Source organism: Rhamphochromis sp. 'chilingali', assembly GCF_963969265.1.
Source record: "Rhamphochromis sp. 'chilingali' genome assembly, chromosome: 8".
Lineage (NCBI taxonomy): Eukaryota > Metazoa > Chordata > Actinopteri > Cichliformes > Cichlidae > Rhamphochromis > Rhamphochromis sp. 'chilingali'.
Genome location: NC_137935.1, coordinates 25,169,523 through 25,188,381, shown reverse-complemented (window position 1 = coordinate 25,188,381; position 18,859 = coordinate 25,169,523). Strand labels below are relative to the sequence as shown.

At 42.9% G+C, this 18,859-nt stretch overlaps 1 protein-coding gene across 2 annotated transcripts; it reads right to left on the bottom strand.

The window, feature by feature from the left end:
• Positions 1-876: 876 nt before the first annotated feature.
• Positions 877-18,310, bottom strand: LOC308401835 (tumor necrosis factor receptor superfamily member 19-like). 2 transcript variants are annotated; one of them, XM_080890282.1, is made up of 10 exons: positions 18,154-18,310; positions 17,263-17,354; positions 16,641-16,754; positions 11,961-12,139; positions 11,779-11,864; positions 5,146-5,310; positions 3,132-3,257; positions 2,916-3,018; positions 2,070-2,269; positions 877-1,649 (listed from the first exon to the last, which is right to left on the bottom strand). In XM_080890282.1, exons 2-10 carry the CDS (start codon positions 17,326-17,328, stop codon positions 1,645-1,647), a joined length of 1,044 nt encoding a protein of 347 aa, XP_080746408.1. In that variant the 5' UTR covers positions 17,329-17,354; positions 18,154-18,310; the 3' UTR covers positions 877-1,644. The 2 variants fall into 2 exon arrangements, with proteins under 2 accessions (XP_080746408.1, XP_080746407.1); XM_080890281.1 differs by having other exon boundaries at positions 3,132-3,260; positions 18,154-18,309.
• Positions 18,311-18,859: the final 549 nt, after the last annotated feature.

The following is an 18,859-nucleotide window of genomic DNA, read 5'->3' as shown; positions in this document are numbered from 1 at the left end:
ATGTTTTTTTTTAAATTAGAAGATAGATGGCAATATACACTTACCTGTTAATCTGCTGGTTAACACAAAAAATCTGATCGGCCAGTTTCATGGCAGCACTCCATTCAGACTGGATCCTGCTGAAGTTCAAACTGAGCATCAGGATGGGGAATAAAGGTGAGTTATGTGACTTTGAACTGGTTTACAGAGACTCGTCTGACAAGAAAGATATCCAGTGAGTGGCAGCTCTCTGGATGAAAATGCCTTGATGATGTCATAGGAGACAGAGTTGATAGGAAGGCAACAAGTAACTGCTCATCTGCATACTTTGGTTGTAACAACACGGGAACTTTGAAGCATATGGACTACAGGAGACCACAGCAGGTGACACTCATCAGCTAAGAACAGGACACTGAGGCTACAGTTCGCATTGGGATCACCAAAATTATATAATAAACTGGAAAATGTTGCCTGGTCTTATTAGTACTGATTCTTTAGCAACATTCAGTTCAGTTCAATTTTATTCATACTGCCCCAAATTACAACAACAGTCACCTTGAGGCCCTACAATAATACAACAGAGAAAAACCCAACAATCATATGACTCCCTATGAGCAAACGCTGGTGCAAGTGGAAAGGAAAAACTCCCTTTTAACAGGAAGAAGCCTTTAGCAGAAGCAGGCTCAGGGAGGGGCGGCCACCTGCTGCAACTGGTTGGGGTGAGCGGAGGAAGACAGAACAAAAGATGTGCTATGAAAGGGAACCAGAGATTAACAAGTAATGATTCAATGCAGAGAAGTCTATTATCACACGAGTGAGTGACTGATTCAAAGCAGCGCAGTACATACTATGAGTTCGTAGTTATTGATTTAAAAAAAAGAAGACCTCAGAACTTCATCCATATGACTGACTTTTTAATTTCATTAAAGAATTTTTACATTTAACAAAAAATAAAGATGATGACAGAATGTATGTAAACATGTTCAAGTGGTTTATTTACAAAAATGGCACATGGAAGTGACCAAACGCAACCATCGTCATAACTGGGTGCATGGGAGGGGGACATACATGATGCCTATGTTACAAAAATATTGACCTATTTACTATCTTACAGTATCTACAACACATTTATCACTTAGACATTCCTCATCTTAACTTGTTCCATATTATCAAGATTGTCTTCAATGTGCAACATAATCACTTTTGACACTTTTCGTCACACTTCAAACTTTACACACAAAAGCTTCATAACACCAGCTGCTAAATGAGCGGTACAGTTTTTTGTTTGTTTGTTTGCTTGTTCTCTTACACATGAAGATGCAAGACATTCTCGATGCAGAGCAGAGGCTCATTTTGATTCACTGCGCTCCGCAGTAATAGGTCGACATTTGAACTTCATATGATTTTTACCTTCTGGGTCAACGAATTCACAGTCTCTATGCTTTTGTTTGCATGTAAGCACATGTTCTGGTAGATGGAGGGCTCTGAAGTGGGCAGAGTGGCCACACTGGTTGTCTGGGTGTATGTAGTGGTGGTTGCGGTGTTTTTTGTTTTTTTTGTGTTTGATGGGGGTGAACTAGTGAGAAATCCGAGACAGGATCCGGCCACGGCTGTTGTCGAGTCCAGGGTGGTTCAAGGGTGGAACACAAGCCAAAGAAATCTATGTCATCCTGGAAAGAGAGCAGGAAGAGGAATGCAGACACGCAGTGATTAGTAACGTATCTACCCTCGCCCAGCCAAGAACCTGACTTAAAACAGGACAGTCTTGTCTACATCAAAGAACTTTATTTACCAGCTGCTCCTCATGGACACAGAGTCGCGTCCAAGGCTATAAAAAGGCAAGCCGTGAGTTTGAGAGCAGTTGATGAACAGCTTCTAACTCTCAGCAGGGATTATGGGATTTATTTCATACCGAGCCTGTGTTTTAAATCATGGGAGAGGCCATGTGATTTTTTTTCTTTGCACAAGCAAGTGAGTTAATACACCAATAAAACATGAAGAATTTAATTTTTTTTAACCAATTAAAAAAAAATCTATCAGTGTTTCTGGTTTTCTTCTCTGAAAGAGGAATTGAGCTAATATTGCCTCACCTTCCTGAGTCGATACATCTGTCACAGCTTCACTGCAGCTCCGTGAGCTCCTCTCAGGGGATTTGTCCCTCAACCCGCACCTTTCCCCCTCATCCTCCTCTTCTCCCACCGCCCCAGGTCCTTCTGCAGGTTCATCAAAATACTCAGCCCTACAGACGGCCTCGGGATGTCCTTCCAGCTCCTCGTCCATGTTTGCATTTCTGGGAAGCATAATTAAGAAAATTGTAGTTAATATCATCCCAAATCTGTCTGCAGCCACACCCTGTGGCTTCTGCGTGCTGTCAGCACTTCAAAGGTGTCATTTAAATTGTATCTGCAACACCTCGTTGAAACACCTGAAAATAGAACGTTGGGCCTGAGGCGGTAAAGCAGAAGGGTACCAATGTTGCAGCTGACTAGCCTACTCTGAAGCTCCACCCACCTGATTATCAGACATTCTGTTTGCAAGGGGCAATCAATCAGTAGAAAGGTTAAAGAGAGAGTAGCTAAAAATCTTGTTTTGAACTGTGAATCATGCACATTTAGTCTGGTAGAGAATAAAGAATAAAAATGCAGAGCTGGACATGAGCTTTAATGTTGAATTTAGCTACTAGCCACTCAGCAGAGCCAAGTAGTGCAAACACTGCTGGTTTCTTAGTCATTTCTGTCTGTGCTGACAAATGTTTGGATAAAGGTGTTAACCAAACCAAGCATGTTATCATAAGCTTTAATGTAATGCAAGTTATATGGAGTTACTCAGCAGCAGCATCTTAACCTCAGCTAGTTACTCTTTGTGCTGTAAAAAAAAAAAAAAAAACAACCCCAAAAAACTCTCTTAAAATATCAGTTGTATTTTTTTATCCTCACCCTTCACTGAGACTCATCTGGGACTGGAAAGGACTGTTACCCTGGCTGCGGCCCAGACTGCAGCTCTCATCGCAGCACAGAGACGGGATTAGATGGACGGGACCTGAACAGCACACACAGGGACACAACTTTACACAAACAGAAATTCACCCAGCGTTTGTAGTCATTGTCTGTCGATTTCAGTGCAAAATCCCTTTGATGTGAACCGCAGCCTACCACAGGTGTGTCCGGGGCTCAGGTGACACTGGCAGCAAGGTCTCTGTGGAAAGTCATGGAGCCAGCGGGCGTCCAGGCAGGAGAGCTCTGCTCCGCGGTAGGGACAGTCCTGAGACCTCAGAGAAGCTGCTGAGGAAACACACAGAGATGACAGATTAAGTAATGACTGTGAAACTTTTATAACAGCATTATTACCTCGATTGAGAACTACCAAATAAAAGGTGGGACTTTTAAGACTAATTATAGAAACCAGTGTGGTACAACTTTGCTCGTATTATGACTTCTGTCAGGTGAAATCCTTCCAGCTCCAACCGAAGTGTTTATCTACTAAATTTACATGCTCTCTTATGCGTTGGGAAATGCCTTACAACCCTCGGGTCCATAAGACCAATTAAAATTCCTTTGTATAATTTAAAAAAACAACTGTTAGCATTTCGCTGGAGTGAAGGGCGGGGTTCGTGTTTCTACTGGCTGAAACTACTGATGAAATAATTAACTCACTTTACATCACACAAGTATGAAAAACCAAAAAAACAATACACAACTGGTACCTCCTTGGTAACTTCTACCGCACTCTTTGTTTGGAGCAAGCACAGCAAGGGAAACGTGATGTCATTAATTCTTTGCCTGGGGACGTTTCACATATTGAGGCATTTTTGGACTCAAGAATTCCGCAAATATGCAACATCAGGGTTTGATAAAGCTCAACACTGCACCCTGTTCTTAGAGCTAAAAGGAGCAATGGCATGTTCATACAGCTGCCTTATTTACAGCTATGGAGTCCCTTCATATGCAGAATATTTCTTTGTTCTTTTTCCAGGTTGGATTGCATACATCTTTAACGACTTTCAAGACCAGGAATTGGGTGCACAAGTTTGAATTTAAATCCATTCAAATGAGTTGCTGGTACGGACCTGGCTTTTACCATAGTTCACAGCTTAATGTGCGCCTGCTTTATCCCAAAACCAGTTCTGATGTGCGTTTGGAATCATTGTCCTGTTCAAACACCCAACTGTGCCCAAGTTTTAAATGTTTAGCTGTTTATTTGAGGTAAAGCTGAAGCTACCACTATTATGCTTGACAGTTTATACAGTGTTCTTAAGTTTGAAACCCTCACCTTTACTCTTCTAAACATATCTCTCGTCATTGTGGCCAAACAGCTCAATCTTTGTCTCATCTGACAATAAAATCTTTCCCTAGAAGACTTGTCCATGTGGGCAGCTGCAAACTTCAGAAGAGCACGAGGATCTACTCGTACAGTTATTTGAACTGATGATCTTAAAACCTGCAGTTGTTTAGAAATACCTCAAAGAGACCTTCCCTACTTGTCTAAATCTTAGATCTTCACCGAGTTCCTTGGACTTTCCCATTGTTCTGAATATTGGTCAATCCACTGAGTGCTATCAAGCAAATCCTTTTTATGCTGGCAAAAAGAAACTACCAAAAATCCAAAATAATTTCAAACTTGTGCATCCAAGTCTTGTTTTTTTAAATCACATGGCTGCATGCTGTGCAACTGGGAAAAGAACAGTGCAAAATAACCATAAATAGCCAAAAATAACCACGACATTCATGCCCAAAAGGGGTGTGTAAACCTCTGATTACGTTGTGTAAGGACTACAGACTCCAGCTTCCACATAGCTGCCCTCTCGGCACGTCTTAAAGCACACGTTTGAGATAACGTATCGCCATCTTATCTACACTGTTTGATGTTGTATAACTAAATACGTTTTGGAACACTGATGAGCTTTCCTTTGTTTTTGGAACGCCTGACTAGAGTACATATCGAACTAGAAATTTTACTGTGCCCTGAAAGTTCAGCACCTGATGCGGGCGTTCAAAGTCCAATGCTTGCTATGTTGTCAAGGTGCATGAAAATGTTCTTGCACTAAAACTTTAATCTTACTTTACACATCTGCCACAACCACGCTCATTAAGTTCCAGCTCTTATTCCGATGGTTATTTTGGACACAAGAAAATGTGACACATGCGGCTTCAGAGCATCGGGACTCACCGCTGGGCTTCTTCTCCAGCAGCTGCCTCTTGCAGTAGATGACACACAGAACGAGCAGGGCCAGCAGCACTGTAGCAAGAGCGCTGCAGATGACCGCAGCCAGAGCCATGTCCCGTGGACTGGTCACTACCGAGGGCAGCGGCACCAGATTCACACGCCCGCTGCCTGCCAAGGAAATAGAAAGGAGACAAATGTGAAGTACAGTTTACCAGCAAGGTATCAGACACAAAAAAGGGTTAAAACAACGACGACAAATATGAGGATAATACCTTTTTCTTAAAAGAGTTCTCAGCCTATCAACTTTTATTTGCCTCAAGTCAGTAATCTCCATGCTAATGAAAAAAGTAGAGTTCAAAGAGAAAAGACTCCATGTTAAATTCTTTCATCTGCCTCTGCTTCATACTCTGCAGAAGATGATTTACAGTCGTTTCCCCCCCTCTACCCTCAGGCTGCCCTAACAGCTTTTAAATCAAGAGGTGGATATACTGGGCACATAGGAGTGTGTATGTGGCAGAGGGAAAGCTTAATGTTGTGTCACTGAGTGTGTGAGCGTGGCATTACAGTCCTCCTTCCTGAGGGGAAATGTGATGTCAGTGTGTGTACCCACCTTCGTGACCTTTAACACAAAGACAAAAACTCATACGGATAGGGCAGGCTTACAAAGAATGCAGCTCAAGTTCCCACACATGCAGAACATCAGCGTATAATGTGGATTAATGCTGTTTGGAAAAAAAAAATGGCTCCTGCTATGTATAATTATCCTTCTCAACACCCCACAGATATAGATAAAATATAGGCTCCAAATGTAAACTACGGTAAGAGCAGCTAGACTGAAAACTTCTATGTGTTTTCTAACGCTGTTTAAAGCTGCTTTATGTGGTATTTTTGGCCACTTTGTGCAAACATGGAAGCAAACAATAGACAGAGCTGTAGCATTAGCATACACTTAACAGTAACTGTCAGTTTTGAAGCTTTTTATTTTGCCCTTTTGCCGACTCCCAAGCAAAAATGTCTGTCTGCTTACCTGCTGAGTGTCCCTGTATTTTCTCAACTAGTTGCTACACACAGTCGACCACCAAAGCAGGAAAGTAAAGTCATTGCTAACTTTCTGGCTAATGCTAAGTGAATGACCAGACAATGTTGATCCTTGACCAACATTATTCTGATGATGTAGGAACAACACCAACACAGGGATATTAGATCTTACATGTGAAACAAGCCATTTGAGCTCCATTTTTTCTCTCTGTGAGCCACGTTCCTCCTGATTGGCTGCCGCAAATAAACAATAATTTGAACAGGGAGGTGGGTGGGGCTGCTGTGCCAGAAATGACCAAATTAGGCATATCAACACTCTGACATCATACAGAGCAAAGAGTAGAAAAAACTGTCAAAAACCAAGCGTGAAGAGGAGTCTGAAGCTTTTTTTTGCAACTTTCTGAAATTATTTGAATCTTTAGCCTTATTAGCAGATAAAAATATGTTGGCTTTAGGATTTATACTTTGATAGAGAAACAAACAAACAACCAAAAATTGCAAAACAAACTTAAAATTTGGTTTTAAATGTTGAACTCTTATGTGTGTTATTTATCCCAAATGTTAATCACACAAGGTTGCCGAGGATATTTGATTTGGCAGATTTTTAAAGGCAGTAGTTTTTAAACCTGATTTGCAACACATAATAAAAACAAGTTTGCTGCACCTTTTCTTTCTAAACGCTGTTTTGTTTTGTTTTTTTAAGGTTAGGCAACATTTTTTCTTAACCCATGTAAATTTAGCAGGGTTATAAAACTAAGCACGTCTGCAGCAGCACGTTCTCAATCCTCTCCAGATTTTAATCACAGCAATACACAGAAACAGTGTGGCACAGACATCCTGGGTGATGAGATATCAGGAGACTGGGTAACATGTGTAGCATGTAAGCTGCACGTCTCCACATTAGTCTGCAGCTTTAAGAAGAGGTGAACAAAAAAACAAAAGCAGTGTGATTGGAATAAACTTATCTCTGAGAACACGTGCAACTAGCTTAGCATTACTGTCCACAAAGCATACTGAAAAGTATGGCAAATATAATGAATGACATTTGTTTGAGAAAACTTTGCTGTTTGCTTTCAGTATATTAATCATACAGACAGCTGGTTTGAGCCTTTTCACTTCCAAGAGCTCTTTGTTATGCAATGTAAACATTTAACTTTGTGGAGGGTTTTTTTTTTCTTTAATGCAGACAGATAGGGGATAGGGGTATTTTAACATTCCTTTAAAAAAAGGGGGGGAGAAAAAGAGACCAACTAAAATAATAAGTATTGTAACGCCAAGCGGAGTTACAATACTCAGTTTGACCGAGGGGGCAGAGTAAAGGATACGTTTGAGATAAGCACAGAAAAGAGCATAATGTCAGAAACATGACTTATTGCTTGTTATTAAAAAATCTAAAATGCACTTTATTTAGGGGATTTTGTGCCTAAAGACTTTGTGTGAAGTGAAGCATTCAATCCTGCTCCGGCATCAATAAACACTAAATGACAGCGGAGACAAATGGGATAACACATCCCAATAAAAATTTGCACACTTGACTATTTACATTATATTCTATGTTTAGTGATTTTTGTTTGTTTAAATATGCAACTGAGGCACTATTAATGTAATTTCTCATTTGCAGACTTTTACAAAATAGACATTTGAACAGTGGTTACAGCTGGATTCAAAGTTCATGTTACCTGATGGATTCAAAGGTTTTCATTGAAAGGGTATTTGGTAGGAAATAGTTTTTTACCTGGAAAAAAAGTGTAAATAGATGTACAGCTTCAAAGTGCCTATTAGTATTTTTTTTTTTTCATAATCTAATCATTATTGCCATTAAAGCACCCAGCTGATTACTTACAGTAAGACCATTTGTTTATATCTGGCCAGTTTTCTAAAATAGTGGTTTTAATATGCAAATAAGGAGCCAGACTTTGATGTGATGTCAAACAATAGTCCTTCAGGCTTTCTGAAGTTTTTCTTTGGACATTGGCTGCTTTTTCAGTTACGTTTACTCATGTTCAGTCCACTCCTTCTACCTGACCATTTTCAGAGGATTGTTTTGTTTCTGTTTGTTAAGCCACCTAATGCTGACCTGTCAATCATTCAAGCACCTAATTCAAGGCATGAACCAGCCTTGTGCCCATACATAACAAACAACTTGGCAAAGAACATTACTTGTTACTGCTGACCTGTGGCAAAAACACAATTTGTTCCAGTATCTTTAGCTGAATCTGTGAAAAATGCGAATGACAGCACAGATTGAGGGACAAACGGAAATCTACAGCAGATCAAAAAGCCGTAACCTTAAGAAATACAAAAAAAAAAAAAAAAAGGCCTCACGCAGGACCTGAGTGATACATCTGTCACTTCAGTTGATCATCTACTGTTCACTGAAGCTTTATCAGAAATGGCCGCATTGGCCGTCAAGAAATGGTTTGGGACTACATTTCAGCCCTCAGATTTTAATCTACCATGCAGTACCAATTAGAAAAAAACTGATTGACAACAGCTTCACTTTTTCAATATGGCAATGGATCCTAAACACACTGCAAACACCTTCTTCCCCAAATTTCCTATGAAAATATAAAGAAATGAGGGGTAGCTCAAGACTTTTGCACAGTACTGTATGCCATTGGTAAAATATATATTCCTCACCCCACACTGACACTGACAAGCTGAAATATCAGCATGTTTGTGTTTTGTGAGAGTTATGCCAATAATCTCTCTGTACTGTATCTGACGTCTGACCGTTATGTTTAAACTCTGCCTTCATTGTCATGGTCAAATTCAGCTCATCCGAAGCGAGCATCACAAGCCAGCCTGTTATCGGAGACGCAGCAGCTGCAGCAAACACAGACCAACACTGGTCCATTGAAGAGAGCTCACCTGCTGATATTATCTGCATACAAACCAGACCAATAAACCACAGCCTTTCATAGCCTGCTGACTTTATGGAATGCCACAAAGTCCAAATAAAAGAAGCACTTCTTTACACCTCTGAAGGCTCTTTGACCGTCTATGAACACTATTTTAAGAGCTTCTTTAGTAGAGCTGAACGAAAGTTTTGGAGTATTTAATTGGGAGCTGTCAAAACGCCTGAATGCTTTTACAATGGAGCTCTATCAGAGTCTAAACATGTTATGTGGTATAAAATTTAAGGTAGAGAAATATGCTAATGACATATATCTATAAGCTCTGTTTTTTTTCTCTAGCATTATGAATTTCTAAATAGGACTGCCATCACAATGGATGTCACTCCTGTCAGCTTAGAACAGAAAACTGAGGCTACATGCAATGAGACTCATCAGACAGGGTGGCATTTTCCCAATTTCTGCTGCAACATTCAGATGGTAGGGTCAGAATCTGGAGTAAACAACATGAAAGCATCCATCCACTCTCCCTTGAATCGACAGATCAGGCTGCTGGTGGTGTAATTGTTCAGGGATATTTCCTTGACATACTTAAGCACTAGCTGAGCATTGCTTAAACACCACAGCCTACTAAAGTATTCTTGCTGACCATGTTCACGTCACTGTACTCAGATGTCCTCCACAGTCACCAGATCTCAATCTAATACAGCACCTTTGTGATGTTTCCAGTGGGAGATTGGACCAAAATCTGTTTCCTGCACCTTGTTGAATCTGTGCCACAAAGGCTTACGGCTGTTCTGAAGGCAAAAGAGGGACCAGCCTGTTATTAGCAAGCTGTACCTATTGAAGTGGCAAGTGAGTGTGTGTAGTAGCACTATCAGGAAGTAGTAATATTAGCACAGTTTTTCCAACCTGCCTCAAATATACCTAATAATATAACTGTGGTTTATAGCTGACGGCACTGTTTCTCTGTTCTCTGAACAAAAATAAGGATCAAATTCCCGTCTGACTCGCTCTAAATCCTTTCTGACACTGTAATAAATGTGATACCGGGACAAGGCACAAAGAGCAGGTAGCATTCCTTCAACAAGTGTGTGTATGTGTGCGCGCGTGCACACGTATCTGTCTGCACGCCCGTGTGTTAGTCTCTGAGATCTACCGTGACAGTGAAGAACTTCAGCAGATGAAACGCATTAAAGAGGCTGAAGGGAATCCATAAAACACAACCTCATTTTTAACTCAGCTCCAAGAAGCCACTGGGGGAGGTGGGGGTGGGGGTGGGGGGGCATAAAAGAAAAAGGGAGGAGAAGAAAGGAGCGGTTTGAGATTTACAGTCCACCACAGACGGCAGCATACCTCCCCTGCACAGCTGCACCTTTACCCCCACCACCACCACCAGCCCCCGGGCCCAATGTGGCCTATTAGAATGATCTGCCCTTTAAGTTTTCACCACCCTGCTCAAGATAACACTGGAGGCAGAGGTGGAGGGAGGGAAGGGGGGCGAGATTTTCAAACATTTGGAAATGTTCCACTGAGAGTCTCTGTAGGAGCTAACTACCAGCTATGTTCTCAGACACAATGGCCATTTTGTTTCACGGGGGCTGCACTATTATCAAAACGGGGAGCTGCGCAGATGGACGAACGTGCAGACGGGGAGGGGGGCTGCCCCAAGGCCAGCGCTCATTACACGCGCTACACCGACAGAGATACAAAGATGAAAAACCCAACCGGGAGCAGACGATCCGATGAAGCGACTCTTCTTTACACCTGGGGCTCGTGCGCAAAGTTTAAAAAAGTTTTTCTGTTTTTTTTTCCCTTTTTAAGAGTTTTCCCAGAGCTGTCCTCGTTTATTTGACACAGGGGTGTTAACTCTGGCTTGAACAGCCCCGATGTTCTTGTTGCCAAAAAAAAAAAGCCTTGTTGGAAACAGCTGCCGTATCCTCCGCCATCAGGAAGTCACACTCAATTACCAAAAGGTATAAGTTCACTCGCCTGTTGGGTTTATGTGGAAACGTGAAATCATAAGGTTGCACTTAACTACTTACAAAGGCCAGAAGAAAGAAGTTAATTGGATCTGCAGCCTACATGAATGCAAGCCCACAATGCTTTGTGAATGCATCGGAGCACACCTCCTTGTTTTTTGGGGTTTTTTTGCATAATGGAAATAAATGATGCTGCTCGAAGCGGCACACTCCTGCAGACATGTTTACTTTGGTGCTGGGACAAAGACAAAGAAAATTAGGGTCGTTATTAGGAACGCCGTTGGGTTTTTGTTTAAGGAAGTTTGCGCATTTAATCCAAACAGATTTTTTTTAAATGAGTGACATGCTCTGAACTAATATAATCCACTGTTGGCAAATCCACTATTATGCTACTCAGCTTTTCAACTGCTCAGCTTGTAAATCCAAGCATTTATTTGCACATATAGCGTAGCTGGCCGGCTCAGCGAGGGCTGGTGAATGAAATATGGCTGCGGTGCTGGTTACTCCACTACCGTGTGCTGGCATGTGCGTGCCCGGCACCTTTTTTTTTGGTTCCAGCAGCAGTTTGGCAAGGAGTTCAAAAGTTTGTCATGGAGGATGATGTTTACTTTTGGACTATTGTATCCCTGTTGTTTCATGTTAAAACATCGTCTATTGTGAGTTAGGAATGAATGGGGTGTGTTCATGAGAACAGTGGACAAAATCTCCCACTCGTGTTAGTCCAACTGTTAGAGGAGGTCAGAGAAAGCAAAGGTGCTTACAGTTGGGCTCATAAGGAGGTGGAGGGTCTCCACAAGGTATGCACTCCATGTCCTGGAAACCGCTTAGTTTTGTCTTCCTGTAATATCTGTGCAAGACACAAAATCAAATGTTTGTTAACCGAAACAGATGCCATTAACGTGTAGGTTTTCGTAAAACTGACCAGCAAGACGCGTCCTCTCACCCTGGCAGGCAGTCGCCACACACGGCGTTGCTCGTGGTGGAGCAGTTGCCCTTCTGGAAGCGGTTGATGAGTCCACAGTCCAGGCAGGGTTTGCACTTCTGCAGGCTCCGGTCCTCTTTGAAGCGACTGCTCCGACAGGGCACACACCGGGCATCCTCTCCATAACCAAAGCCACATTCCTGGAAGGATTAATGGGAGAAATACACCGGCTAAGAGGTGGGGTTGTTGGTTTGGGGTGATGTGCAGCTGGTGAAAAGAGGGCTTGAATGCGGACTACCGGGGGTCTGGAATTAAAGAACGATCTTGGCTCGCGGGATCAGACGAGAACAGTGGCCTGCCTCTTTTGAGAGTCCATCTTACACTGGCAATAAGCTCCCTGACTCTGTCAGTATGAATGAGTAGCCTTCCGCTGCAAGACCCAGAAAGGCCATGCATTTGAATAATAAAGGCTGGAGGGGACACCCACTGTTGTATTATTGCAGGTTTATTGCTGCGTTTGTGTGGGACTCCCACTCCAAGCAGACTCAGTGAGTGTCCCGTTGATTGAGAGGCCAGCAAAGCAAAGGAAACGCTTCAGGAAGGGGGCAAGGATTATGGAGAGGTATATGGAGAAAACAAGATGAATACTCTTTTTGTGTTCAGCAATTCAAAGTGCACATAAAAAGCACAGCTTCCTTCAACTGTGTGAATGATCTAATGCCTAAAAAAGCCCTTCATTATCACCTGAACGAAGCAAAAATAAGGATAATGTAAATTAAAAGATATGATTTTATTATTTTATTGGTTGTGTGGAATTGAATGTGTATATTTTTTTTTGCTTGTGTGAGTTTTTTAAGACTTTCCCAGTCTTTATATCAGCTGGCAAAGTAGAAACACAAAAGTCTTCAACATTTTAAAGCAACATTATAAAGTTTTCCTAAGGAGAAGCCAAAACTGTTTCAGTTCTTTCCTCTGTCCGTCTTTCTCCCTCTCTTTGTGTCACATCTCTAAAAATGACTCTGCGAGACCTCAGTGACAAACTGACATTTCCATGACAGCTGACGTTACCCCGAGGGAATGACATCATACATCGATCATTCATTATCAGCTCCACAGCAGCTGCCCTCCTGTTATCCAGCATTACCACACTGAAATCTAAATCCAGGAAGACACACAGGGAGCGGTGGGGTGGGGTGCTCGTATATCATTAAAGTGAAGGTCAGCTTCAAACAGGGCTTCTCCCTTCTCTTCTCTCTTCACCCGTGTCCCGTTTCACCGGCCGGGCGTGCGTTCCTGTTGGAATGTGGGATGAAGGTTTAGATATGATTGGCGGGAGGGAGGATTGGCGAAGCGTGCTGGCAAGAAATAAAAATGGAGGCTGGAGTCTAAGATGTGATCTTGTGACGGCACCACAGAGTCAGGACAGAAGATGATGAGGAATTTAGTGCTTCCAGCCAAACACATGTGAGCCTGACACTGAACCCCTGGGCAAGGCCTGGCCCGAGGTGGACCCATAAGGCTGGACTTCTGCAGCTGTTGCTGTGAACTCGCCATATAAGGCCTTACCCCTCTAGTCGTGCAGACCAGAAGAACCCAGGGAGGGGAGTGGATGTGGGTGACCGATGAGTGATAAAGAGGGGGGAAAGTCAGGATAAAGATTTGGCTGCCCACAATTGCACACCACGAGAGAGAGAGACTCTTGAATCTGATCTTTAAGAACGCACGGCCAAGCCCGCTCGCGCAGTGGTTCTGTGACCCACTTCTTCATGAAGGAGGGGGCCCCGGGATGATTCGTCCTCGCTCAGCCCGGCACTGGCACGAGCTCTGTCCATGGGGCACCGCATGGCAGGAAAGGCTGATGCTACGAAAGACACAAGCAGGTCAGAGCACTGAAACAAAAGGAAAATGGAGCCAGTTCCTGCCCCTCTGATCAAGGAGCCGTCCCTTTCTTCTTTTATCCTCGCTAACAAAGCTCAACAAAGACCCAACTGAGACGTGTTCAGCAGCTAAAGGAAAGCCTGCACTCTGCTGCGGAAATCTGTGATGACGGGAGTCATTATATACCCAAAAAGGGCAATGTAACAAACAGTCTGTTAAAACATTTTTGAGGGCATCAAGGCGATCATCTGTGGAGAAAACTATTTGAACTGTAGTGTGCAAAAAGACGGGAAAAAACCCCAACTAAAGCAAATAAACCTCAAAGCGTGGCTGCTCCCATAGTTTTGCATGAAGTTCTCTCGTGCGCTTTTCACCTGAAAACACGTAGAAAAACTGATGCTTAACATCCAGCTTCCCTGCCCTATCTCCTGATCTACTTTGGGCGAGACTGCCAAGCACAACACAGCACTGTAGTGTGGGGAGAGAAGGCGGTGGTGCTGGGGGTGTGCTGGCTGGGACCTGAAGCAAGTTCAGACGCACAGATATTTCTGAGATTAAGAGGGAATCACAAGGGGGGCGGGGAGGCTCTGCCAGTCATCTGATCCGGGGGATGAAACACAACGAAAAACAACGGCGTGCTACTTGAAAGAGGTGTTTTGTGTGGGACATAACGCGCTCTCTTTATTTCTGTTTAAACTCTACTACAGCCTGGCTTGTTTAAACACAACGATCACTGTGACTCTGACACTTCTGCTGCCTGTTGCTCCCTCTCTTTAGCCAGTGCCACCCAGAAGTCCTTTGTCCCAGAAGTGTGGCCAGAGGAAATGCTACACTCTCCCTTACATTCTACAAGATGCTGACATGCCAAAGTTGTGTTCCTGCCTCGCTTTTTTAATGCCCCCGGCAATCTTCCAGCATGCATTGGAAGGCGATTTACGCCTTCACCTTCATGCTTGATGCAACACAGCTTAACTAAGTAACCTCCTATAATGAAACCTGAAGTGAAGTACGTCAGGGAGAACTGGTTTTAATTGATGCTCCCTCTGTATGGGTGGTTCTTTTAGCAACAGTTAGCGTGGAGGAGCTAATTGATGTTTGTCAGCCAGCCTCAGAGCGGCTTCCAGAGGCAAACTTCCAGAGCAAACTGGGCCACATTCCTCTGAGATCTCTATGGCAGCTGCACAGAGGGACTCCAAAAGTTTTTTGCTTCCCTCTCGACAGTCAGGCTAGCCTTTGAGAATACAGACAGATTGTCTGAGCTCAGATCACAAAGTTGTTTTTCTGGGAAACTTTCTCCTAGAGCAAGGCCCAGGTTTCCATTTTGAGCCAGCATCCCGCTACCTTCAGAGAAAGAATGAGGCAGCCAATTATTAACCAGGACCCCAGGGTGGCTAGCGGCATTCATGCCCGTCGACGCTGCAGGGGAACACGAGGACTACTGAAGCGTATCAGCAACCACAGAGTGCATGTCTGTGTGCACTGAGATTAAAGGCGATCCAGACTTAAATGCATGTGTGCAACAGATGTCGGGGGGGGGTGATACAGAGTTTTTCGTCCGTGCTAAAAGATGTTTTGAAGTGTAAAGTCAGTTTAGCAGATGTTTTATGTGCAGTATATTCTTCACTTTAAGAGCTTTTAATGTTTTTTTTACTGCAGCAAATCCTGCAGTCTGGAAGTTTTAATTTTTGCTTTTGACAGTTCGCTGTCAAATATACATGCTTTTATAATAATTGTGCTGCTTTTTAATCAATCAATCAATCAATCAATCAGTCAATTAATCAATCAATCAATCAATCAATCAAACAATCAATCAAACAGCACAAAGACAAAAGTGTTAGAGAAATTACCCTTCAAACAGGACCAATTTTTTTGGAGTCTACTAGAGTAGCTTTGAATGATTCATAATTCAAAATAACTCAAAACAATCAGTCATGTGGCCCTTCAGTATTCCCGTTGTATGAAATAAGCCGTTTTAGCTTGCCTTTCCCTCACCTTCCTTCTGATTGGCCGCTGCATGCAAACAGTGGGTTTTAACAGCAGGTAGGTGGGGACTTGGTGTTCAAAGAAATGAGAAACTTTGGTTTAATTATCTCAGTTTTTTTACTGTGTCGTACCAGCGTGCAGGGAAGGGGATATGCAAGGTTTAATGTGTTCCACTATCATTATTAAATCAAACTCATTAATTCAGTTACTCACTTTTACATCACTGCCTACACTTGCAGAAGTAGGTAGGCACATAGCTGCTGCCAGAGAGGAAAGCCTCTGCTTACCAGCCTTAACTGACACTAAATAGGCTTGTTTGTACAAAGCGAGCGCACACACACAAACACACACACAAAAAAAACCTGTGGCTAAGGTGGTGGAAAAAACTGTATTCCCAGTCGAAAGAGCAGCAAGCTTAGGCATGGCTGCCTTCAAACAGTAAAGACAATAAGTTTGGACGAGACGCAATGGGGGGAAAAACAATGGAAGCCATTCAGCTGCAGAAGGTCAAAAGTATGGGTGTGACTGATTAATGAAGGGTCGGTGTTCTACAAAAGCTAATAACAGCTTGGCTGTTTTTGTGCATGAAAGACAGGAAGTAATAAATAATGTCTGTTCCCTGGGAAAGATACACTTTTCTAAACAGTGATGTCCATTCTTTTCATAAACCAACAGTTTTCCCCCACAATTCCCGCCAACTTTGTTCAGCTCTGGGAAACTGACTCGGCTGACCTGTTATGGATTACAACACTCTCCATTTCTTAAATAAACCGAGGCACACACTGCTTTTTGGGAAAACGCTCTTGTGGACAAATCAAAAAAGTTTAGAAGAAATCCAACCTTTGAAAGCTCCTGTCCTGCATCACACTGCTTGCAGGGTTTGCAGTTTCCAAAGCGGTCCTTGTACTCCTGCTCTCGGCACTCTCTGGTCTGCTCTTCGGCTCTCGCGTGAATCTGAATGAGAGACAATCATTTGGAGAAAGTTAGAAGATTCCTGCATTTCATCCAGAACAGATAAAGCAGTCTGATTCCATAATCATATATGGAGGCCGCCCTCCCTTCCCTTCAAACCCTGGGACTCCTGTTTGAAAATAAGTCTCGATCCTACAGGGAAGAGATAAGATCGAACCTGAATGAGCCCTGTGGGAAAACTGTAAAGCTTCAGCAGCAGAATCTAAGTCAAAAGCAACAATGCAGTGAATGCTAAGCCCAGAGACAGCGGTTGACAATCTCTTCAGCAAAGATTTTACTGATCCCACAGGTTGAGCAGTCGCCTATTTAACGCATATGCAGTGTATCTGCCGTTTTTCACTTTTGCAGAATATATACAAACTGTTTAAATAGCTGAAAGCATTTGGCTCACGTGTCATCCAGCTTCCCTTGCACACATTGCAACAGACAAGACATGCAAAGCAAAATTATCCATTTTAAGTTTGTGCAAACATTTTTAAAAAAAACTTACCAGAGATGAATACAGGACATGCAACGTTAGCACAAGTGAGAAGGTGTTCTGAAGCATCCTAACCATTTTGATGGGCCACTCAGAGCTTGAAGCTGAAAGAACAAAAACAGCAATCAGACAAGTGAGTGTGCACAAGTATGTTATTATAGAGTTATAGACCCTAACAAAAAGAAAAGAAAAAAGTGCAGAGTCTATCAGGAAGAAAGGCTGGTTGGGTAAAATCATCTGAGACTAAACAACACAATGATGTGATTTGATTCTTCTCCACCCAATACAAGCAAGCTCAGGGTTAAACTTTTAAACAGCACTGATTTGCTGAAGGTTTGTTAAATGCAAATTTGCTGGGCGGACAAACCTTACCCACCAAAAACACAAAACACTTTTATTGGGTATTTAAGTGAAAATTAGTTCACAAAGAAACCAGATATGCCAGCACGAAGGGAGGGAGGGAGGAAACCCGTTTAATATCACATAAAAAGATGGAAGTTGTGCGTTTGAATATTCAGACTATAAACACCAATATAGCTCAAGCTCATTGTAAATAAGTAGCCTATAAAACTATACAGACAGTGTGTGAGTAAAGATTAAAATTCCTTTATGTGGAAAACTGTTAAGACAGCATCCACAGCTTTGCAAAAGGGACGTGTCATTCTTCTTCTTCCTTTTCAAAGTGTGTAAATAAATAAATAAATAAATAAATAATGAAAACTACATTTTGCAACCATAGACTGGATACTGGAGAATAAGTTCTCCAAATACGCGTGCACAGACTGAGAGTTTCAGTCGTCTCGTGCCTTTAAAGCGAGGTTTGTCCCGTCCTGTGGATACAATCAACGCTCGGTCTGTCGTTTATCTACGAGCGTCTAAAAGCGACATCAAAGCTCTTCTTACCTGCTACAAACGGGGCCTGCTGATTACAGAGTGTCGCTTAGAAGTCCAAAGCTGACCGGTGAGAGGTGTGGTGGGCTGTTTCCCGCACCGGTCCGCTCACCATGCCAGTGCTGCTGCTGCTGCTCCTCCAGCCCGGCACGGCTCGACTCTGAGCCGCTGCGGATCGAGGGCAGACCGAGATCAAAGGCAGAGAGAGGAAGGGAGGGAGGGAGAGGGGTTGGCTTTCTGGATACGAAGCGCGTGTATCTGATCTGTGATCAGCCTGTCTACATCAAAGACCCGGTCTCTCTCTCTCACGCACACACACGCACACACCTACACTGCTCCACAGGTTGATCAGTAGTACCGTTTCCATTCAGCTGGTTTCTATCGAGATGTTTTACAAACCCTCTGTCTGTGCGTGCTTTATTTGATGCCTTTGCTTTGCCCTTATGTGCTGGCCCGTGTGGTCCCACGGTCCCCTCTGACCTCACACGTTAAACTAGTTTAAAGGAAAAGTTAACACAGCAGAGTTGTTTAGCCTGCCTGCTTTTCTCCTTCTAACTTGGCCACATTTATTTATTTGCTAAGCCCTCATCTCTGCTGCAGATTTTATGATGTCAGCGTGCTGCTTCACCATTGGCTGAGCCTGTGCTTAATCCATCTAATAGGAAGAGCAGCGTTCAGGGGATATACAGCGACTACTGCAGTAATTCAGTGTAAATAT